This window comes from Salpingoeca rosetta (genome assembly GCF_000188695.1).
Source record: "Salpingoeca rosetta unplaced genomic scaffold supercont1.12, whole genome shotgun sequence".
NCBI lineage: Eukaryota > Choanoflagellata > Craspedida > Salpingoecidae > Salpingoeca > Salpingoeca rosetta.
In genome coordinates, this window is record NW_004754922.1 from 938,113 (window position 1) to 960,302 (window position 22,190).

Here is a 22,190-nt window from a genome sequence, read left to right on the forward strand (position 1 = left end):
GCATTGCCTACTCTGTTGCGTTGCGCAGGTTTGTTGTTTCGGCCTTGTTGGTTTTTTTCCCGCCTATTTTTGAGTGTCGCTTTTGCTGGGTTGTGCTGGCGCGCTTACGGTCGCCAGCGCGAATCCCCAAGCGCGACCCACCACCTCCGCATACACACAAACTTCACTTTTTTTTTTTTTTTTTGGAGAGCAAGAGGAGGAGGACGAGCAGTAGGAGGAGGAGGAGCTCCTCTTTGCAGTCTTCCTCGTGACGTGGGTGCTGTCTCTCTCTCTCTCTCTCTGTCTTCTTGTGCAAGTGTGATGCTCTCACACACATTCACACACACGCACACACATTCACACACACACACACATTGACGACCACACACAAGACCACCGTCATTGTTGCATGCGCATGTGCGCGAGAGTCCTTGGCGGCCAGTGCAACGAAGCCGCGCGTTGGAATGAGCGCGCGCCACGAAGCAGGCCCGAGCAGCAGTAGCACCAGCAACAGCAACAGCAACAGCAACAGCAACAGCAACAGCAACAGCAAGCCCCCACATTCAGATCCCCAACCACCAGCACAATCAGCCCCACAGCCTCAACCAGCACAGCTGCAACCACAGCCTCAGCCACCGCCATCGCTACCGCCTCCGCTCTTCCAGCAGCAGAAGCAGAGGCCAAAGCCGGGCCCACTCAGCACGACGGTCAAGATTGGGAACACAACCGGCGCCCCTTCCCACGATCCGGCACACCCACACCCCGCGATCACCCCAGCCACATCATCCGGCGCCCGCCCAGCCACAGCCACCAGTCACAACACATCACACCCCACCATTCCAGCTCCACATGCATCCCAGATAGCAGCAACATCCACTGCTCACCATGTAGCAGCACCAGCATCTGCTGGGGCAGAGCCCCTCTATGGTGGAGGTGGCAAGGCGCCAGCAACCAGGGCTGCCGCTGCCGCGCGCTCCAGCAGCAGCACCAACCACACGGCACCCGCAGCACCCACTGCAGCCTCCCACTCCAACAACCTCGGCACCCCACACTACCCCCTCAAATCACAACAACAACAACAACAACACCAACAACAACAACAACAACAACAACAACACCAACAACAACAACAACAACAACAACAACAACAACAACAACAACAACAACAACAACAACAACAACAACAACAACTGCTTCCGCCTTCGCAACACGAGTACGGTTTCGCTTCCAGCTCCGCTGCACAGTCCGCAGATGGCGCGGCCCAACCCCACCCACACGCAACAGATGCAACCACGGCACACTCGCCCGTAGATGCATCTCCAGCTGACCCTGCTGCGACACCATCGCCGCGGAGCAGAAGTGGGCGTGGCAGCCGCACACGTGGTCGCACCAAGGCCCGTAGCAGCAGAACACGGGGCCGCGGCCGTGCCCGCGGTAAAGGCAGAGGAGGAAACAAGGGTGGCCGCCCCAGAAAGAAAACCACAACAGCAACATCAGCAGCATCGGCCACAACAGCTTCTTCGTCATCGACGACAGCAACGCCGTCAAAGTCGACCAAGACGGCAACCGCGCCGAGCACACCCGTCACGCGGTCAAGCGCAGCAACACCGGCGTCATCGATCCGCACCCGCCGCTCGACGCGCCGCTTGTCACGTGCCTCATCCTCGTCGTCGGCCACCGCCGCATCCTCCCTCCTTGCCGAGGGCTTGCCGCCCGTGCCAGGGTCCCCCTCCGCTGCCGGCGTGGGCAGCCGGCGCTCCAGCATGTCATCGTCGCTGCGCACGTCTGCAGGCGCGACGTTCTCGCCCAGCACCAGCCCCATGCGCCGCGCACAGTTCCTTCTCAGCGCAGGCGAGGACGCAGCCGCCAAATCCCCCGGCACTGCCACTGCCGCCGGTGCTGGCGGCGCTGCTGCCCGTGACGAGTACGCCGACCACCCTGTGGATGCGCCGCTGTATCGGACAACGGTGCTGGGAGCGCCGCCCGCAGACCGCGAGCAGGAGCTCAAGGAGCTGCATGAGGCCTTACAGCGGTTACACGACACGACACGCAAGTACGATGAGGAGAACAGCAAGGTCTTCCTCCAACCCGTCGACCCGCGCATCGCCCCAGGCTACTACGACGTATGTTGTGCTGTGGTGGCGTCGTGTGGCGTGAATATACGCTTTGTGCCGTGGTGCCGTGGTGGCGTCGTGGCGTCGTGCTTTGATATGCTGCCATCAATTCAGCACGTGCGTTTGTTCGTGAACAGCATCACGTCACGTTGTCGGCAGCGTTGCGCACGCTTGACACGCGATTGTTCGGGCTGCTCACCACACTTTGTCCCCCCCCAAACACACCCTGAATTGTCGCATGATGTTTGTTTGATCTGCGTGCAGGTGATCAAGGACCCGATTGACCTTGCTTCCATCCAGACCAAGCTGCAGTCCCAGGCGTACACCACCGTGTGGGAATACCTGCGCGACATGCACCTCATGTTTGAGAACGCCCTCACCTACAACAAGCCCGGGAGCTTCCACAACCGCTATGCGCAGAGTATGAAGGCGTGGTGGATCCCGAGAGCAAGCGCAACCATCACCGAGGACCTTTGTACGTTGCGTTTTTGGCTTTTTTTTTTTTTTTGCGGTCGCGATGTGTTGTGTTGTGTGTGAACATGTGCGCGCGCGTGTGTGCTCTTCTGCTGCATTTCTTGTATTCACGCCTGATTCCAACGATCGTGTTCTTGTCGTTGCCATCACCCGTTCTTCACGTTGCGTCACCTTACCCTACGCTGCCTCTTGCCACCCTACCCCCATGCCATCTGGCATCTTGATGATGACGATGATGATCAGCGTCGCACCGCTACTGCTGCGGACAGCTTCGTCACCTTGCCCCGGAGGTGTTTCGCTGCCGGGCTGGCCCGTGCTTTGTGCAGTGGGGCTCCCACTACTGGTACTACGACCTCACCAGCGACGAACAGATCATCTACTGCACGGTGTGTGGTCTGGTGGACGCTGGTGTGTGCGTATGTGTGCGTGTGCGTGTGCGTGTGCGTGTGCGTGTGTGTGTGCGTATGTGTGTGTGTGTGTGTGTGTGTGGTGAAAGCGTTCTCTGCCACGCTGAGCACAGTTTGTCCTTTATGCACACACCAGTCACATGTCCACACTCCTCATTCACGCCATGACGCAATCATGAAATTCCATCACACACACACACACACACACACACACACACACACACACACTGTGCTGTGTGCAGTCGCACTTTGCCAAGCTGCAGGATGAGTTTCGCATCCCGCGATATGGCAACGGCACCGGTGGCGAGCTCTGCTTGAAGAAGGCGGCGTTTACCAAGACAAAACACAAACCACCCCTCCTCCCAGAGAAGGTACGCCTTCCATGGGCAAGCCCGACACGCATGCACACGCGTGTGCACGTGCGTCTTTGTGTTGTGGCGTGTGCGGTTATTTCTTGATCATGCCGTGTTTGAGTGTTGTTTTGCCAAGTCTTCCACTTTCCCAGAGCTCACGCATGTGCTCTCCGTTGCCTCGCTGCCTCGCTGCAGTATGTGGCGTGTTCGCAGTGCGGGCGGGAAGAGCACGAGGTGTGCGTGCTGTACGTGTCATACACGCACGAGCAGCACATCTGCCTGCTGTGCCGGGCGCGGCAAGGGCTTCCGTCCCACCCGACGGTCCGTTGGCGCGCACGCGATCTGCCATCCACCGCCATGGCAGACAACATTGCCCGTGAGCTGCGGGGCGCCGTGCCGCCCGAGTACCACAACAACGTCGTTGTGCGATCAGTCAACCACTCCCTCGAGACATGCGAAACAAAACCAAACATCAGGCGAAGGTGCGTTTCGTGTGGCGTCAGTTCGTGAGTGGGTGGTTGATGGGTGCGTGATGAGTGTGTTTGGTTTTTTGGTGTTTTGTGTGTCTGATGCGTTGGGATGTTTTATGTGAGTCCGTCAACTTACTGTGCTTGGGAACACGTGCGCTGTGCTGCATCGCCGGGTGCCTTTGTGTGTGCGGCTGTCCTTGCACAACAATATCAACCTGCTTGTTGCGTTCTGACCGCGCATGTGCCCTCCTGTGCTGTCGTCAACGCCACCACCAACACAGGTACCCGCAACACCCAACCAAGTTCCCGTATCACCGCAAAGTTGTCCTCGCCTTTCTCGACATGGGCCAGTTTGACGTCTGCTTCTACGGGTTCGTCACCTACATTTCATGCACACGCACAGCGCTCGCTTCAGCGCATGCTTCTGGCGCCGGTGATGGTGTGATTCCTCCTTTGTTGTTGACGTTGCAATTTGGTGGAACACGAAGGGCACAGATGCTCTGCTGCCGTCAACTCAAACGTTCGCATGCATGGACACACGCTTCGTCGCACATTTGCTTTCCGGGCCTACAGGTTTATCGTTTACGAATGTGATGACAAGTGTCCACAGCCCAACACTCTCGTAAGTTGCATGCTCGCCACTCTGCCACCACCACCACCACCAGCAGCTGCCTTTCTTACAGCCGCTGAGACGCACACACACACTCACACACACTCACACACACACACACACTCACACACACTCACACACACTCACACACACACACACACACACACACACACACACACACTCACACAATCACACATGTGTATATTCATTAACCCCTCCGTTTGACGTCATCTCCCCCCCCCCCCCACCTCCAACCTTGCTTTTTCAGCGCGTGTACATATCGTTATTGGATTCCGTCAAGATGCCCAAGCACATTCTCCCCAGCGACATGCGCACCGGCATCTATCACAGCCTCGTGCGCGGGTGAGGCCAAATGTGCAACTTTTGTATGTACCTTTTTGCAAGTTTGTGTGGGCGTGTATTTGTCTCTGCCGTTGTGCGAGCATTTGTGACACGCCCTTGCCACACACACACACACACACATACACACACACACACACGCACATGTATACACACGCACATGTATACACACACACACGCACGCACACATACACACAGATATGCACGCAGACACACAGCCATATTCACATTCACGTCATTGTTTGTGGCTGTTCGTTGTGCCAGGTATCTGCGGCACTGTGCTCAGCGCGGGTTTCGCTTCTGTCACATCTTCACCTGCCCGCCGCGCAAGGGCCAAAACTACATCTTCCCATTTAAGCCCGCAGACCAGCGCGAGATCAGCGTCACCCGCCTGCGAGCATGGTGGGCGCACCAGTGGCACTGACAAGAGAGCATGGAAGGGGAAAGGGGTTAAGTTTTTTCGTTGAGCAACCGTGCTGTGGTTCACGAGACACACAATGCATACACTTTCTCACACGCGTACCCATTCACACGCACACGCATCCACGCATTCATGCGCACACACGCACACGCATTCACGCGCGCACACGCACACATGCACACGCACATGCGCACGGCAATGCCCACTACAGGTACGACGAGCTGCTCGGCGATGCAATGTTCCGTCCAGATCCAGCCGTCCTCAACTTTGTCAACATCGCAGACGCATACCCAGACCCATGCTTCACTCAGGTGCGACCTTCGTCCTTCGTGTGTGTTGTCTTGTGTACGTGTGTGTTGTAGTGTGTGAGGGAGTGTGCGCGAGTTGTCGTGTGCTGGTGCTGGCAAAGCACAAAGCTTCCTTCCCTCTCCCGCTCATACAGCGTCTGTGTATGTTCTCACCCACACACTTGCGCTTGCGACAGCTGCCGTACTTTGAAGGCGACAACTGGCCCGACATCCTGGAGGACATTATCAAGTGCGTATCTTTGCTGCTCGTGCACAGTGCGCCTGTATTGTACAGTGCGTCGTGGAATAATTTCCACTGTTGTCCACGCGTTAACGTCGCTCACTGCTGGCCTGATGTCCCCATGCCCGTGGTTTGCTTGTCTGTGGTCGCGCTGGCAGGTTTGAGGAGCGCGATCAGCTGAAGCGGGCGGTGATGGAGGTGATTGAGGACTCCAAGCATCAGGCAGCTGTCGACAGATACAACACCTATGTACGCAGAAAGCTCTTGCATGTGTTATCCTCCTCCCCTTTCTCTGACAACCAACAAACCAAACACACAAAACACACGCACTCGTACGCAAACAAACAAACACACGCACTCGTACGCAAACAAACGCACACACACGCGCGCGCGCGCACAAGTATTCGCAAGCGACCACACTCACACGCCATTGTGCTTGCATGTCGCACCACCACAGCAAACGCTGTCTGCTGCGAAGCGGTCGATGGCTGACCGGCGGTTTGCTGCAGCCAAGGTGTCGCTGTCTGCGAAACCGCGCAGGCCCCGCCATCGTCTCAAGCCCATCCCCACGCTCACGGACAGGCTCAAGGCCGTCATGCAACGCAGCTGCAAGGACTTCCTCGTCGTCGAGGTGTGTGCGCGCGTGTGTGTGTGTGTGTGTGTGTGTGTGTGTGTGAGCCTGTGCATGGTTTTGAGGGTTTTGTGTAATTGTGTGAGTGTGTGATTGTGCGAATCATATTCGCTGCTGCTCACCAACCCCACGATTGTCACCATCGGTCTTTGCTGTGCGTCGTCAGTTGATGCACTTTGGTCGGCCGTTCACGCCCGACCCCGACGCGGACAAGCAGATTGCTGTCACGGGCGAAGATCACTCCGTCTCCAGGTACAAAGTACTCACTCGCAATCGTTTATTGGGTCGTATCATCTGCGCCGTTTTGATGAAGCTACACATTTCCACCCACCCACCCACACACACACACACACACACACACACACACACACACACACACACACACACACACACACACACACACACACACACACACACACACACACACACGCACGCACGCACGCACGCACACACACGCGCGCGCTCATGACAATTACCGTTTGTCCAGTTTCTTCAAGGCAGAGCGCATGCAGTTCAACTCAATCCGGCACGCGGCCTTCTCCACCGTCTGCCTGCTGTACGTGTTACTCAACAAAGACGTGACGTTGGAGTCGCGGTGGCCCGAGGCGCCCCCGCAGGACAAAGGCTTCGACCATCCTGCACACCAGCGCACGGGTGCATGCTGCAGCCGGGGTGGCTCGCCTCAGCGCCGCAGCGGTGGCGGTCGCCGACGACGGGCGCGCAGGCGAACAGGCGGTGCCCGGGGCAGCGCTAGTGGCAGCCACGGCAGTTACCCTGGACACGCCGGTGATGATGATGACGATGATGCCAGCGGGCTTGACCCGTCCTTCCATCCTGCAAACTGCTCTGTGGATGTGTATGACCCTGACGGCGTCGACGCAGACATGCTGTCGGAGGTGGCCGTTGGCACGTCAGACCGCACCACGCGCGATGATGCTGGGCAGGGCAGCCATTCCACCACTGCTAACACGGCTGCATCGGAGACACGTGCGGGTGGCGTGAAGGCTGAAGAGCCGGACCCAGACAGCAGCGCCAACAGCCGAGGAGGAAGAAGCGTATCTGGGGCATCGTCACAGTCGCAGCCGGATGCAAATGTGAAGACAGAGCCGCCAACGCCCTCCGAGAACCCATTGCCTGCCGACACGATCCCGGCTGCAGCCACGGTGGTGAAGAAGGAAGGGGAGGGCAACGATTTGGTGCTTGTTATCAAGGAAGAGAGCAGCGCCAACAACAGCAACAACAGCAACAACAGCGCCGCTGACAACACCGGCACCAACATGCAAACGGATGGTGAACATGGTGATGGTGATGACATCAAGGAGGAAGGGAACGATGTGGGAGGTGGTGCGGAAGGTGACCATCCAAAGAAGAGGGCAAAGAGATAGACGACGTGTGTTGTTGTTGCAGAGGTGACCTTGCGGCGGAATGCTCCCTTTCGCTGTTTGTTTGTGTGATTGGAGCTGTTACTGCTGATGAGATGGTGGTGCGTGCACAGTGGTGCTTGCAGACGGAGATATGTTGACCACAGACAGCGGTGCCATGTGTTCATGTGCCTTGCTTGATTCAGGAAGGGTGTTGTGACTGCTTTGCGTTTTGTTGTTATTTTGTATGTGAGGGTTGAATGTGCTCACAAAGCATCGTTGTTGTGGGTGATTTGACCTAAGCGATTGCATTGTAATTCTTCTTCGCTCGTTCATTCACCTTGCAGTTTGTTTATCTGCGTTACCTGTGCTGTTTGATTCATTCATTTCCTTTTCTTCGGTTACGGTTACTCGTCAAAGCGCTCTGTGCATAACATAATGACACCCCTCTTGTTCATACACGCAAAACGTGCATGTGGCGAGGCAGTGCAGGAAGTAAGCGAGTTGGTGACAAAAACATGCAACCCTGGAACAACGGTAATGTTGTTGTCATGGTGGCGTCACACAAGGCCAAATCCTTGCGCGTTGTCGATGGCCGTTTGAACGCTTGTAGATGAAAGAGAGAGGATCGGGCGAGTGAGTGTTCAAAGGATGAAGAACGAGTTGCGCGGAAAGAACAAAAGTCGCACACAGACGAAGACACACGCACACACACACACAGACGAAGACAAACACACACACATACGCACGCACACGGGCTCACCGCTGTCTCAGCAGCTCTTCTGTCGGGTACGCGGGAAGGACGAGGCGGTTGAAACACGTCATTGCCGTTGGCAGCCGGCTGTGGAGCGAAAAGGATTGAATCAATCGTGAGTGACGTGGTGTAGCGAGCAAAATGCGGGCAAGGGCCATGCGCGGAGGTGTGTGTGTGTGTGTGTGTGTGTGTGTGTGTGTGTGTGTGTGTGTGTGTGTGTGTGTGTGTGTGTGTGTGTGTGTGTGTGTGTGAGCGAATGTGCCCGCGTCCAGAAACAAAGCAGCAGTGGCAGACGTGACCAATGGAAGTTGTATTGCAAGTCACACTCCCTCACTCCCACTGTGACACTCTCACTCTCGCTATGGCACTTGCATAAACACGCACCCGAGCGCTGCGACGCCAAGGAGTTTTGCGCGCTCAGTTGTCATCTGAAACGCGGCAGACGTGAGAAGAAATGGCGACTCGAAGATACAAGACGAACAACGTGGGTTTCATGCACACAAACACACACACACACACACACCTCGACGAGGGCAAAGCTGGCGAGGAGGCGGAGGGCGCTGGAGTTGCCAGAGTCCGAGGCAACGTGCTCAAAGGTGGGCACGAATCGGCGCTCTGACGATGCGGACGCTGAAACCGTTGTGCGGAGCCGCTGCATGAAGCGGGCGCGGTTGAGTTGGCCAGCAGAGTTGAAGTTGTCTGACCTCCACAGCTCGGCAAGAGGGGTTCCATGCGCTTGAAGGGCACGAGCGTGTTCTACCGCAGCCTGTACGACGAGCGGGTGTGTGTTTGGGTACTTCTTGCTGGTGTACTCGCCTCGTTTCGACAAGCTCACCATCATCTCTTCTTCAAGGTGATCGTCACTGCTGTCCTCATGCCTGCCAGGGCATCACGCACAACCAAGATTAGGAATCAACATACATGGTAGCTTTGACTCAGCACGGCAGGACCGTGACCAAATTGAAGCACACGTCAATCATCACAACGACGCAGAAACCAAAGATAAAAACATGGAAGCGCAAACACAAACACAGATACAATGTGCAAGCACTAGCACACACACACACACACATACACACACACACGCACACGCACAGAAGCTCACACACACACAGAAGCTCACACACACACGCACTCATTCACACACGCACTCATTCACACACTTACACAGACACACGCACATACTCACAAGCACAGACATACGCAGACAAACACACTCTCACACATTCACACAGATACACAGAAACGCACATGGCGCGCTGCGCGTTCAGGAAGAATGAAAGCGTCGACGCCATATCTGTTGCATCTTGTGCAAGGCCCTGGCTGGCAGCGTGCTTGTCGCGTCTCTGTCGTCGACCACCACGACCGCCACTGCGAGCACCACCACCAGGAGCAAGCAGCCGCTGTCTTGCTGCATCCATCTTGTTCCGTTGTTCGCCTCGGTTACGGAAAATTATAGCATGTTTTTCATAAATTTTCAGCAAACAACAGGACCAGACGACGATGATGGCAGACCACCGTGACCACGAAGCAGCGCCCTCCGCGACAGCGACAGCAGCCGACCTTTCGAACAGCAGTGCTGGCAAGGAGGAAGGCGGACACAAAGAACACAGCGGCCAAAGTCAGAAGAGTGGTGGTAGCAGTGGTAGCGGTGGTGATGACGGTGATGCGAAGACCATCGCCGCACAAGAGGCTGCAGACGACAAGGACTTGTACGCGTTGCTGAACTGCTCCCAACACGCCTCGGTGCGCTGGTGGAAATGGTGGTGTGAGCATGTGGCACCACCCATTGCAGTTCTCAGAGCCCTCAGCACTGTGTGGAATACATAGACCACAAAAGGAGCTTCCGTGTAGGGTTCATAGCCGGTCTCTCTGCCATCCACTTTCATGCGCATGCGCATGCACAGACACGCACATTCTCCTGCAGTGCAACCACGCTGCCGTCCTCCCAGCCTCACCTTGCCTTTTGGTTGATGAACGTGGTTTGGTTCGTGCCATTTGTAGCCAGAGCAAATCAAGACAGAGTTCATGCTGCTGGCGAAGAAGCACCATCCAGACAGACAAGTGCCCGCCACCCTTGAAACGACGCAAGGAGCGGAAACCTCCAATCCAAATGTCGCTCGGCCACCGCCTGCCTCGGAATCAAAAGCAGTTCATGACACGACCGAGCGGGGCACACACGTACCTATATCCTTCACACGCCTATCGCGGGCGTATTGCATTCTCTCCGACCCATCCCTTCGGTGAGTTGGACGTGAATGCGCGATGTGTGTGTGTGTATATTTTTGCGTTTACTGTGTGACTGTGCGACTGTGCTGTGTGTGTGTGTATTTGCGTTTACTGTGTGACTGTGTGACTGTGTTGTGTTGACTGTGACTGTGTTGTGTTGACTGTGCAGGGGTGGAGTGACGTGGGTGCGTGCTCCATGCCCATGTAGTTGGCCGATGTTGGTTCACGTTGTTGTGACTCTCATGCTCCTCCCAATCAGCAAGCAATATGACGACTGGCGTGCCGCTGGGTTGAACATCTCCTTCACACAATGGCAGTCTGCACAAATGTCATCGGTCAGTGCTTGTTACCCTTGCTTGAGCTGGACTAGTTCGTGCGTGTTTTCGTCACACAGCTGTGGATCTGTGCTAATGTTGCGAGCCATACACACACACACATGCACATGCGCGTTCGTACGTTTTGCCACGTGTGCTCACATCCAGTTCCTTTCGCGTTCGTTCGTTCTTCTTCTTCTTCTTCTTCTTCTTCTTCTTCTTCTTCTTCTTCTTCTTCTTGTTCTTCTTCTTCTTGTTCTTCTTCTTCTTCTTCTTCTTGTTCTTCTTCTTCTTGTTCTTCTTCTGTTGTTGTTGTTGTTGTTGTTGTTGTTGTTGTTGTTGTTGTTGTTGTTGTTGTTGTTGTTGTTGTTGTTGTCGGTGTCGTTGCCATGCACTTACCCCCTTTCCTCTGCCCCTGTGCAGCGACTGCACTTTGCCATGTCCACCAAGAAGCCCTTGCAGTTGGAAGAGAAGCAGGACCAAGGGAAACATGGCGATGAACCGAGCACAAAGCGGCCCCACACAACTGTGGCTGCCCCATCCGCCTCCGCCACACTGCAGGCCTTTCGTCAAGGTGACAGGACTCTAGAGACACGTGGTGGTGCTGCTGCATGCTTGTGCGCGTGTTCGAGTGTGGTTTGTGTTGTAGTCTGTGTGTCCGTGAGTGGGCGTTTGTCCGTATGTCTCAAAAGCGCATGTCGGCACTGCTTGCAACCTCGCACAAGACACAACTGACTGTGTATCCTACAATCATCACACATCACTTATCACACATCACACAGGGCAGTCGCCCGACGCTGCCTTGCGCAACTTTCGTGGATGGTAGAAGTGGAGCCATGGCAAGGTGGACGACAGGACGACGCATGCAAGTGGGTGTTTGTGTTTATTGTGATGCTGCTTGCGCTCGTTATCCTGCCTCGTCCCTTCACCGCACGTATCATGTGTTTGGTTGAGCGGTTGTCAACGCAAGTCATGTATTGATGCCATTCATGTGATGTTGGAACGTAACGGAGGGGGACCGGAGTTATTGTAAACGAACAGCCACCAAACAACGTGTCAAATGACGGATGAGAAAGGTGGCAAGAGGCGCGCTTACTTGACGCCGTGTAACACAAGCAAAAAAGAAAGAGAAAGCAGGCAGCAGGTTTGGTTCTGTGAGGTTTTCTAAGTGAACACCCACGCTGCACGTATGCAAGCAGAAACGATGGGTTGGTAATCAAAGGCGTAAACGAAGAAGACGCCAACACGCTGCGCACACACACACACACACACACACACACACACACACACACACACACACACACACACAAGCAAAAACAATGCCGGCGCGCATCAGCAGATGCGCTCGAGAACGAGGACGGAGGAGATGGGAGGGGAGGTCGTCGATGAACTGGGGAGGGCAAAGATGCGGCCATCGGGGGCTGCGGCCGCGCCACTCAACTCGAAGTCAGTGCTGTCAAGCGCCACAGACGTGGCGTCGGAGGAGTTGGTGTTGGTGTCAAACAAAAGGAAGTTGGAGACGCCTTCAAGGGGGATTCCATACACAAGACCATCATTGCCCGCAACGGCCGTAAACCATGCGCTGGTTTCGCCCAGGTTGTCAATATTGACGGCATCAGCATCGTTCGTCTCAGGATCGATAACAAGCACAGCATCAGCAGAAACGGGCACAGCGTACAACTTTCCATTGCCTACAAGCACAATGTCAGCCCATTTGTCGCCACTCCCAAAGCCAGTAGTTGCAATGGAGGTGGTGTCGACGGTGTTTGTGGCTGGGTCAATGATGAGCACGGATGATGCGCGTCCGGGCGCGGCATAAATTTTGCCATTGAGGGCCAGTACACCTCCAAACCACTTGTTGTCTTCAGGGGCAACCACCATGGTGGTGATATCCGCTGTTCGCGTTGCCGGGTCAATAATGAGGACCGCGTCGGAGCGGTCGGGAATGCCGTAGATCTTGCCGTTGGGCGCGAGCACGGCGCCCTCCCACTTGTCACCACCGGTTCCTAAACCGACGATAGAAGTCATATCGACGGTGTTTGTTGACGGGTCGATGATGAGGACTGAGTCTTCGTCCTGCGGCACACAGTAGATGAGGCCGTCAGCAGCCAGTGCCCCGCCCGCCCACTTGCGCGCTGTGTGAGGGAGTCCGGTGATGGAGGAGGTGTCTGCTGTGAGGGTGTTGACATCAATGATCAGCACGGAGGTGGACGAAGCCGGGACGCCGTAGATCTTGCCGTTGGGCGTGCACACAGCGCTCCACCAGGCAGGTGTGTCAGCCCCTTGGTAGATGTTGAGGCTGACGCTGCCCATGCTGGTTGTGTCCATGATGTGGTAGTGCGAGTGGGCGCTGCAGAATGCCCGCCAGAGCTGGCGGGTCATGCTCAGGTACTGTTTCATCTCGCTCAACTCAGCCTGCACGTCCAGGCCGTTGAGGAGCACGCGCTGTGTGGGGTTGGACGTGTTCACATGCAAGTCTCCAGCTTCATCCTGCTTGATCACGGCGGTCCCCGCGCCCCACACCAGGCCAACTGCCACACCCAAGACCAGCAGCGCCACAACCACACCAAACTCCTGCTGATGCCTCATCCTGGTGCAGTTGGAGACTGTCTGTGGTGTGGTGAGCTGGTGAGTTGGTGAGTTGCAGCCAAGCGATCGAACATCCAATCCACGTCAGAGTGAGGTGGAATGAGCAGCGAAGAAGATTGGTTTGTTCTTTTTGTTGTGTTGTTTTGCTGTCCTCCTTCCTTCTTGGTTCTTGGGTCTTGCTGACGTCAGCAAAATCACGTGAGTCAGTTCCACCACTGGCACTGACAGCCACCCCTCTTGTCCGCAAACTTCTGCGGCTTCTTTGCTTTGTTTTGATTTGTTTGCTTCTTCTTGTGCGACTTCTTGTGCTCACTTTTCCCAGCACACTCTCGCAGACACAACCTCACACCCAATACACACACACACACGCACACATACATCCAATACACACACAGACACACACCTACACACCCCACCCAAGCACGAGCATGTCGTTTCGTCAACGTGGTGGTGGTGGTGATGGCAGCCGCCCTGGCTCTGCACAACATCACCCACGAGGACGCGGGCGTGGTCGTGGTGGCAGCCGCGGTGGTCGTGGTGGCGAGCGTGGTCGAGGTGGTGGTCGTGGTCGTGGCCGTGGCGGTAGTGGGCGCCGGAACAGGCGCGAAGACGACCCCAGGCGCCGCTACTTTGATGCCATCAAGAAAAAAGACGGAAGCGCCACGATCAAGAGCCACCGCGACTGCGAGAGGTTCCTGGAGAACGTGAGAGAGCACAACGACCGCATCCACCTGATGTATTCCCTGGAGTCCACAGACATGCTCAACCGCCTCACGCTCTTCCTTGGACCAACCAACAACGTCAACGCGTACCTTCGCCAGTACCTCATCCCGGCGCTGGAGATCTTTGCCGAGGGCGACTGCGACCTGCCCTCCATGCAAAACCAGCGCGACACCATCTTCCTGGCCCTCATGGAAGCACCAAACCTCTTCCCGCACTTCACCAAATACCTCAAGCTTGGCGCTGCGCCAGACACCCACGTCTCCTTCCTGGGCTGGTTCCTCACCGAGCTCGCCGGTGCCGCCCGCCGCAACAACAAGCGCGACGAGATCCTCGAGCGCCAGGACCTCAAGGACCTTGTGGATACCCTCTGCGCCAGAGAAGTTCCGTTTGCAGAGGTGCTGCGCGGGCACCTGGCCACCAACGGCAACGGCAACGGCAACGGCAACAACGCCCTGCCCCCAGACCAGCTGCACCTCGCCGCCTTCGACCCGGACTCTGACGCCCTCGTGCCCTTCCGCGACATCAGCGTCACCCCAACTGTCAACGATATTGGCCAAGCACCGCCAGCGCACCTGCCCCGCCCGCCCTTCACCGACAGCCTGGAGGCCGTGCTCAACGGCCAGTTCCGACTCCTGCGCGAGGCGCTGCTTGGGCCCATTCGCGAACGGCTACAGGACGCCGCTGTCACCAGGGCCAGCGGCAAGGAGGCGTTCCGCACCCTGTTCAAGGTTGGTCCCGTTGGCGCCAACGCCAAGTACGGCGCAGAGATGACGTTTACCTTTGAGCTGCATCACAACCACCCGTACCACAAGCGCAAGAAGAGCGACAAGGCAATGTTCTGGGAGCGCACGTCCCTGCTCAAGCGTGGCTCGCTGGTGCTGCTGCTGCAGAACGGCGAGCCCGCCATGCTGGCAGAGGTGATGCAGCGCGACCCAAAGACACTGCTCAACGACCAAACCGTCGGCCTGCGCATGCTGGAGCCGGGCCATCTCGACGATGTCATCAAGCAGAGGACCACGCGCTACCACGGGTACACCATGGTCATGGTCGCGCCAAACTTCTTCGCCTTCCGCCCCATTCTGCAGCGTTTGCAGGACCTGCACCAGCTCCCCTTCAAGGAAGAGCTGCTTGGCGGCCAGCCGCCAGAGGGCGAGCGCGCACCGGAGTACTGGCGCGACGACGTGCAGGTCGAGGCAGCTGCACTGGCGGAGGAGCTCACACTCAACCCGAGCCAGCGTGAAGCGCTCATGCACGGCATGAGCAACCGCGTTGCGCTCATCCAGGGCCCGCCAGGCACAGGCAAGACCTTTATTGGCGTGGCGCTGGCCAAGCTGCTGGTGCGCACGTGCAGACAGCGCATCCTGCTGTGCTGCTACACCAACCACGCCCTCGACCAGTTTCTGATGGAGCTCATCGAACACGTCACCAAGAACGTGGTGCGCATTGGCGGGCACTGCAAGGAGGAGGCACTGGAGCCATACCGCTTGGAGATGGGCAAGTCCGACTGGACGCGTGACCAGGCATCGCGGTACCACGAGCTCAAGGACGAGCGCACCCAACTTGAGAAGGACGTTCAACGGCTCGACAACGCACTGAAGATGAAGATGGGCGTCAAGTGGTGGTCGACGCTGAGGCGGCACCTCGAAGACGAGCACCCAGACATGTGCACAAGCCTGTCGCTGCCTCCACATGCCGCCGAACCACTGCTGCGGCAACAGCAGCAACAGCACCGGCGGCGCAACCGACACGAGGCGGAGGGCGATGGGTTTCAGGTGGTCGGGAAAGACGGCAAGGCCGTGGGGCTCGAGTATCTCTTTGAGCGGTGGTACGAGGGCAAGGACGCAGGCGTGTTTGCCCAGTACAGGGCAGGCGACCCGCTGTGGGCGTTGTCAAAGAAGGAGCGGCGAGCCAAGTTTGGCGAGTGGGAGGAGGAGATCCGGGCCCCGCAGCGCGAGGAGTTGGCGCGCAAACTTCGACGCATCCGCACCATCACGGCCGAGATTGACGCGCTGCGTGCGTGCGGGCAGGAGAAGAAGCTGGCCAACGCCGATGTCATTGCGTGCACGACGTGGGGCGCGGCGCAGAACGCCATGCTGCTGCAGCGCGTGCGCATGCCCGTGGTGATGGCGGAGGAGGCCGGGGAGGTGCTGGAGGCGCACATCCTGACTGCGCTCCCGCGCGACTGCAAGCACCTCATCCTCATTGGCGACCACAAGCAGCTGCGGCCCAAGGTGGACCACTACCCGCTCACCCGCGAGTCCGGCAAAGGGTTTGACCTCAACGTGTCCATGTTTGAGCGGCTGGCCGACACGCTGCCCGTGGCCAAACTCCAAGTGCAGCACCGCATGCGGCCCGAGTTTAGCCGGCTCGTGCGCGAGGTGTTCTACCCTGGCGTGCTCGGCGACCACCACAGCGTGGAAGGGCGTGAGCACATCCGCGGCCTGCAGGGCGATTTGGTCTTCATCAACCACAAGGAGCTCGAAGCGGCGGCGCAGGCGAAGATGGTGCAGCACCAGTCGCACAGCAACCCGTACGAGGTGGGCATGGTGCGCGCCACCGTGCGCTACCTCATTCAGCAGCAGTACGACCCCAGTGAGATTGTGGTGCTCACGCCCTACCTTGGGCAGCTGCTTGAGCTTCGCACGGCGCTGGCCGACGTGACGCACAACGTCGGCGTGGCCATCGACGACCGCGACATTGCGGACGCGCGGCAAGCTGGCGCAGACCTCGACACCAGCGTCAGGCACGAGCACGTGCACCGGGCGGCCACAGCCGGCAAAAAGGGCGCCAAGGACAAGGCGGGCGACGACAGGCAGCAGCAGCAGCGGAAGAACGGTGATGCTGGTGGTGGTGGTGGTGGTGGTGCTGATGATGATGGCAAGGGTAATGATGACGTTGGGGATTTGAAGAAGCAGAAGCAGGCAAAGGCGAAGGCGGTGCGTGTGGCCACGATTGACAACTACCAAGGGGAGGAGTCGAACATCATCATCCTGTCCCTGGTGCGCAGCAACAAGCAAGGCAGCATTGGCTTCCTCAAGGAGAAGGAGCGGGTCAACGTCATGCTGTCACGTGCCAAGCTGGGCATGATCATCATTGGCAACCTGGACACCTTCTACTTCGCCAAGGCAGAAAAAGGCCGCGACATGTGGCAGAAGCTCATCGACATTGTTCCTGCGGGCTGCATCACGGCCGGCCTGCCGGTGTGCTGCCAGCAGCACGCGGAGGTGCGCAACGTGCTGCGAACGCCGCAGGATTTTGACCTGCACGCGAGGGACGGCGGGTGCGAGCGCCAGTGCGTGTCTGTGCTTGCATGCGGCCACCCGTGCCCGCTCAAGTGCCACAGCGGCAGCCACGACCACATCCGCTGCACCCACGAGGAGTTTGTCAAGTGCCACAGCGAGAAGCACGTGCTGCAGGTGAAGTGCTACCAGCTTCGGGCAGTGGAGGAGATGCGCAAACCACTGGAGACGCAGCAGCGGCGCGTCAGCACCAGCGACACCCCTTCGTTGTACTGCTCCTTCTGTGTGCGCGAGGGAAACCTTAAGCGATCGTTGGAGCGTGCCAAGGAGCAGCGACAGAAGCAAGAGATTGACAATCGCGTCAAGATGAAGCTCATGTACGAGGAGATTATGGTGGAGCACGAGAGGCAGCTGGCCGAGCTGGAGCAAACGCGCCACACGCGCGACTACGAAGCGGAGAGGAGGCAAAAGGAAAACGAGATGCTGGAGAGCGTGAAGCAGATACGGCGGCAGATGCAGCAAGAAACGGCCGAGGCCGAGGAGCAGCTGCTCAAGGCCACTCAGGACATGAACGCCAAGCTGAAGGACCTTGAGGAGCAGGCGCAGAGAAAGCGCGTGCAGCTGACAGGGGAAATGACGAAGCGCCTGCAACAGCTGCGGCAGGAGGAGGAACGGGCGCGGACAGTGGCAGACGAGCGCGCACGCGACGAGCAGCGGCGACTGCAGGAACAGCTGCGGGCAGAGCAGCAGCGCATTCGCGGGCTGGAGGCCACGCTGGCAGCGCAGGGGGAGCAGCACAGGCAGGAGGTGGAGGAGAGGCGCGCGCAGGTATTGCTCGAGGCACGGCGCAGGCAGCAGCACCTGCAGAACTTGATTCGCACCAACAGGGCCCGCACCAACGCGGAGCTGAGGCAGGTGGAGGCCGCCAAGAAGCAGTTGGCCGAGGAGGAGTTTGAGTGCTGCATCTGCTTCGACGTCAAGCAGCGAGTGGACGGCATCACGTGCAAGCGCAACCCCCATTTCATGTGTGACGAGTGCTTTGATGGGTACGTGCACAGCATCGCCACACACGAGGAGCGGCTGGCAAACGGCCCTGAGGTCCGCTGTCCCGGTATCGACTGCGACAGCCCCGCCTTCACCTTCCGGGAGGTGGCCCAGCACGTGGGGGAGGAGACGAGCGAGCAGCTGTTCAAGCTCATCCGAGAACTGGCAGAGAAGGACGCCAACGCTGACTCGCGGAGGCGCATTGAAGAAGAGGTGGAGCGAAGGCTGAAGCAGACGCAGCAGGAGCGCAAGAAGGAGGAAGCACGCAAGCATATTACAGGGGAGATTCTCACGCTCCGCTGTCCTCGCTGCAAGACGGCCTTTGTTGACTTTGACGGCTGCTTTGCCCTCACTTGCAACAACTGCAAGTGCGGGTTCTGTGCGTGGTGCTTGAGGGACTGCGGAACGAACGCGCACCAATGTGCTGCCAGGTGTGGCACGCGCCATGGCGGACGTGGATACCACGGCACAGAGCAGCAGTTCAACGACCACCACAGAAAGCGACGTCAGCGCCTGCTGGACGAGTACATGGCCACGCTTGAGCCCGAAGTGCGCGAAGCCGTTACAGTTGCCTGCGAGAAGGATGCGCGTGACCTTGGACTTGTCATCTCGTCCAGGCCACGACGACGCTCGCCATCACCGCCACCGGCAGCAGCGGTGGCACGTGCAAGGGCTGATGGTGTTGGTGGCGATCGTCGTGTAGCCCAGCGCGGGCGTGATGGCTTGGCCGCACGATTGCGTCGCCAGCCGCTTGTCGGTGCACGGCGCCACGATCCCTTTGGCCTTGTGAACAACGTTCATGGTGATGACGACGACGATGATGACGACGACGACCACGTTATTGCGCGGCAACTGGAACAGATGCAATTCTGGTGATTGGCAGTTGGTGGCGATGGTGGCGACGAGGATATGATCGCTGAAGGAGCTGCTTGTTTTGCTTCACCAGCGCGCATGGACAACATGGGTTGTCCTACCGTGTGCATCATCTTCTCTCACTTTCTTTCTTTTGAAACACTTTTCTCTTCTCAGAGCGCATGCATTTCACCCCACACGAGACGAATCCCCCCAACACTCGTTGCCGTTCTGTTTGAGCGGCACATGTGCATGAACTACACCTTGCCCACAGCGCTATAGCGCTGCTGTTCAGATGTCCTGATGATCTGATGTGACTTGTCCTCACTCATGCCAGTGCTGGAGCACTCGAGCATGTATGCGTGTGCGTGCGACTGTTGTACCTGATGCCGTTCCCATATCTCGAAGTTTTGTATTGTCTTTTGTGTCGCCTACCTGCTTATGGATCGTGCGTGTTTCTCTCCCACGTTACATTACTTGGCTGTTGTTCTTCTCCTAATGATGGGTGGTTGGAGTGTTGGACCCCAATAGAGCGCAAACGTTACATCGCGCGCGCGTGTGTGTGTGTGTGTGTGTGTGTGTGTGTAGGAGAGGGAGAGAAGCATTTGACATGACATGGTGGTTGCGTGCATCGAAGTTGCTGTTTAGTTGGTTGTTGCTGTATTGTGTGGAGAGAGAGCCAACGTACAGGGGCACTGGGCACAAGCTAAACAATGAGGGGACTCTGGTGACACAAATACCACGCGAAGAGGGCGTGCGAGCACACAACTGCCTGTCACGCAGCCCGCGGGTGCTTGAAAATTGCACAACACGTGGGGAGAATGAATCCAACACAGCCGTCCACTCTCCACATACTCTCACGTAACTCAACAGTATACAAATTGCACGAATACACCAGATGTGACGCACATGTCACGCATAACATGCATGAGAGCGCGCCACACACACATACACACACACATACGCTTGCCACGCGTGGCTGCACCAAACGATGATTTCGAGCTCATTGTTCCGCTGCGTCGGGCTTGTCTGCATCTGGTGCGTCGCCATCAGCACCGTCGTCATCGTCATCACCGTCCTGTCCATCCTCATCCTCATCCTCCTCCTCCTCCTCGTCACTCGACCACGACTCCTCCACGCAGTCGCGCACTTTGCGCTCGTACTCTCTCCTGTTCTCCCGATACAGCTGTGCCGCCTCCGCATTTGCCGGGCTGTTTGGGTTTGGTTCGTCCAGCAGCGATTGGATGGACGTCAGGATACCCGTGATATTGTACGTCGGGCTCCACTTGTTCTGCAGAATGTCGAGGCATATCGACCCATCCTTGTACACTGCACAAGTGTGTGTGTGTGTGTGTGAGTGTGAGTGTGTGTGTGTGAGTGCGTGCGTGTGTGTGAGAGAGTGTGTGTGTGAATGTGAGAGAGACAGTGTGTGTGTGTGTGTGGAATGCCAGCGTTGTGATGAAAGCAAGCATCCACTCAAAATTGCGCGAGAAGGGAGCGCATGCGCACTGCGTGTGTACAGACGATACGCCCTGCTGCTGGCCTCACCGTTGGGGTGGTAGACGCGGGAAACAAACTTGACGACAGGCGCCTTGTTTGGGTAATCCTCTGTAAATGTGAGCGTCAACTTGAATGCGCCATCCTCGAACGGTGTTCCTTCAGGTCTGAGGTACGAAGACAGGACGAAGGCGTGAGATCGTGCAAGTGCGCGTCTGTTCAAGAACACTGGTTTGGTGCCTGCGCGTCGTGCTGGTGTGTGCCTGTGTACTTGTGTCTCATTCAGGCACACACACACTCACACATTCACACTCATTCACGCACACATACTTGTCTCATTCACGCACACATTCACACACACACATTCACACCCGCGCGCGCACGCGTTAGCGTACCCGAAGATGACGGCGTGCCAGGTCATGATATCATTCTCCACGGGAGCACCCATGATGCCCTGGATTCCCACACCACACCAACAAAAAATGCGTCAGTTGAGAAGTGCCACGGTGTGATAATGATCACCTTTGTATGCACGTGCATGTACGTATGAACGTGTGCGAGTGTGTGTATGTGTGTGTGTATGTTTGTATGTATGTGTGTGCAGGTGTTGAACGCTGGGCGGCAGCAGTTGCAGGTCAGGCGCATTCAGAGCAGCCCGTCTGCAGTGTGGTGTTGTGTCAAGGGGTATACCTGAGGTGGATCCTCCTGCAGGCGCTTGAAGTCTTTCATGAGGCGCTTGCGCGCGGGTGTGATGGAAGAGGACATGGCTGTATTGGGGGGAGGGGGGAGTTGTTTCGATGCTCTGCAAGGTATGGAAGGCTGTGGTGTTAGTGCGCTTGGCTTGGAGGAGTGCGTGATGGGCGACGGCCGCTCTTGGAAAACACGCGCACAAATGCGACGGCAGTCCCGGCGTTGTGTGCTTGTTTGAGCGATGTGATGATGACGGTGTGGATGTCGACACAATTTGACTTTGAAGCCAAAACGAAGGTGCTGGCGGTGTCAGAGGTCTGCTGCAGTTGAGCGTACGCAAAGTGTTGAAGCTACGTGCAGGTATGTTTCTGTTCCGTGGCCAAGAACACAGAGAGCGTTGACAACCAACGGAGAACAACAAGGAAAGGGAGGAGGTGGGGGTGGAGGGGCAGTATTCCTGGTGCTTGTTGTTGTGATTGTTGTGATTGTGGTGGTGTGTGTGTGTCGTTGCGACCGCTCTCGTCGTTGCTTTTTGTGATTGTGGCTACATT

At 57.3% G+C, this 22,190-nt stretch overlaps 6 protein-coding genes across 6 annotated transcripts; 3 read left to right on the forward strand and 3 right to left on the reverse strand.

The window, feature by feature from the left end:
- Positions 1 to 1,143: 1,143 nt before the first annotated feature.
- On the forward strand, positions 1,144 to 8,201 carry PTSG_05280 (uncharacterized protein). Its single transcript, XM_004993798.1, has 15 exons — positions 1,144 to 2,102; positions 2,358 to 2,568; positions 2,811 to 2,953; positions 3,217 to 3,345; positions 3,523 to 3,809; positions 4,079 to 4,168; positions 4,371 to 4,419; positions 4,676 to 4,770; positions 5,032 to 5,169; positions 5,400 to 5,499; positions 5,673 to 5,725; positions 5,875 to 5,965; positions 6,174 to 6,347; positions 6,514 to 6,599; positions 6,835 to 8,201. Exons 1-15 carry the CDS (start codon positions 1,743 to 1,745, stop codon positions 7,730 to 7,732), a joined length of 2,904 nt encoding a protein of 967 aa, XP_004993855.1. The 5' UTR covers positions 1,144 to 1,742; the 3' UTR covers positions 7,733 to 8,201.
- Positions 8,202 to 8,467: 266 nt separating this feature from the next.
- PTSG_05281 (uncharacterized protein) lies at positions 8,468 to 9,883 on the reverse strand (the record flags this gene model as incomplete). The annotated part of the gene is made up of 4 exons (XM_004993799.1): positions 8,468 to 8,549; positions 8,847 to 8,890; positions 8,986 to 9,340; positions 9,714 to 9,883. The coding sequence occupies 4 exons, from the start codon at positions 9,881 to 9,883 to the stop codon at positions 8,468 to 8,470; spliced, it is 651 nt and encodes a 216-aa protein (XP_004993856.1).
- Positions 9,884 to 9,950: 67 nt separating this feature from the next.
- PTSG_05282 (uncharacterized protein) lies at positions 9,951 to 12,052 on the forward strand. Its single transcript, XM_004993800.1, has 5 exons — positions 9,951 to 10,208; positions 10,467 to 10,705; positions 10,951 to 11,026; positions 11,429 to 11,579; positions 11,788 to 12,052. Exons 1-5 carry the CDS (start codon positions 9,966 to 9,968, stop codon positions 11,829 to 11,831), a joined length of 753 nt encoding a protein of 250 aa, XP_004993857.1. The 5' UTR covers positions 9,951 to 9,965; the 3' UTR covers positions 11,832 to 12,052.
- On the reverse strand, positions 11,949 to 13,699 carry PTSG_05284 (uncharacterized protein). The gene has a single exon (XM_004993801.1). It carries the CDS (start codon positions 13,592 to 13,594, stop codon positions 12,338 to 12,340), a length of 1,257 nt encoding a protein of 418 aa, XP_004993858.1. The 5' UTR covers positions 13,595 to 13,699; the 3' UTR covers positions 11,949 to 12,337.
- A 323-nt stretch (positions 13,700 to 14,022) lies between these two features.
- Positions 14,023 to 19,476, forward strand: PTSG_05285 (uncharacterized protein; the record flags this gene model as incomplete). The annotated part of the gene is made up of 1 exon (XM_004993802.1): positions 14,023 to 19,476. The coding sequence occupies one exon, from the start codon at positions 14,023 to 14,025 to the stop codon at positions 19,474 to 19,476; it is 5,454 nt and encodes a 1,817-aa protein (XP_004993859.1).
- A 569-nt stretch (positions 19,477 to 20,045) lies between these two features.
- PTSG_05286 (ubiquitin-conjugating enzyme HR6A) lies at positions 20,046 to 22,175 on the reverse strand. The gene is made up of 4 exons (XM_004993803.1): positions 21,640 to 22,175; positions 21,345 to 21,403; positions 21,001 to 21,116; positions 20,046 to 20,781 (listed from the first exon to the last, which is right to left on the reverse strand). Exons 1-4 carry the CDS (start codon positions 21,712 to 21,714, stop codon positions 20,456 to 20,458), a joined length of 576 nt encoding a protein of 191 aa, XP_004993860.1. The 5' UTR covers positions 21,715 to 22,175; the 3' UTR covers positions 20,046 to 20,455.
- Positions 22,176 to 22,190: the final 15 nt, after the last annotated feature.

What these genes read in the sequence shown, in the direction of transcription:
- PTSG_05280 (XM_004993798.1), top strand. Translation starts at nt 1,743, where the DNA reads ATGTCATCGTCGCTGCGCACGTCTGCAGGCGCGACGTTCTCGCCCAGC. An exon ending in AAACCAAACATCAGGCGAAG is followed by an intron (nt 3,810 to 4,078) that starts GTGCGTTTCGTG and finishes CCACCAACACAG; the next exon opens with GTACCCGCAACACCCAACCA. An exon ending in GTCACCCGCCTGCGAGCATG is followed by an intron (nt 5,170 to 5,399) that starts GTGGGCGCACCA and finishes TGCCCACTACAG; the next exon opens with GTACGACGAGCTGCTCGGCG.
- PTSG_05282 (XM_004993800.1), top strand. Translation starts at nt 9,966, where the DNA reads ATGATGGCAGACCACCGTGACCACGAAGCAGCGCCCTCCGCGACAGCG. An exon ending in AGTCTGCACAAATGTCATCG is followed by an intron (nt 11,027 to 11,428) that starts GTCAGTGCTTGT and finishes GCCCCTGTGCAG; the next exon opens with CGACTGCACTTTGCCATGTC. An exon ending in ACTGCAGGCCTTTCGTCAAG is followed by an intron (nt 11,580 to 11,787) that starts GTGACAGGACTC and finishes CACATCACACAG; the next exon opens with GGCAGTCGCCCGACGCTGCC.
- PTSG_05284 (XM_004993801.1), bottom strand. Translation starts at nt 13,594, where the DNA reads ATGAGGCATCAGCAGGAGTTTGGTGTGGTTGTGGCGCTGCTGGTCTTG.
- PTSG_05286 (XM_004993803.1), bottom strand. Translation starts at nt 21,714, where the DNA reads ATGTCCTCTTCCATCACACCCGCGCGCAAGCGCCTCATGAAAGACTTC. An exon ending in TGGCACGCCGTCATCTTCGG is followed by an intron (nt 21,117 to 21,344) that starts GTACGCTAACGC and finishes TTCGTACCTCAG; the next exon opens with ACCTGAAGGAACACCGTTCG. An exon ending in CCGCGTCTACCACCCCAACG is followed by an intron (nt 20,782 to 21,000) that starts GTGAGGCCAGCA and finishes ACACTTGTGCAG; the next exon opens with TGTACAAGGATGGGTCGATA.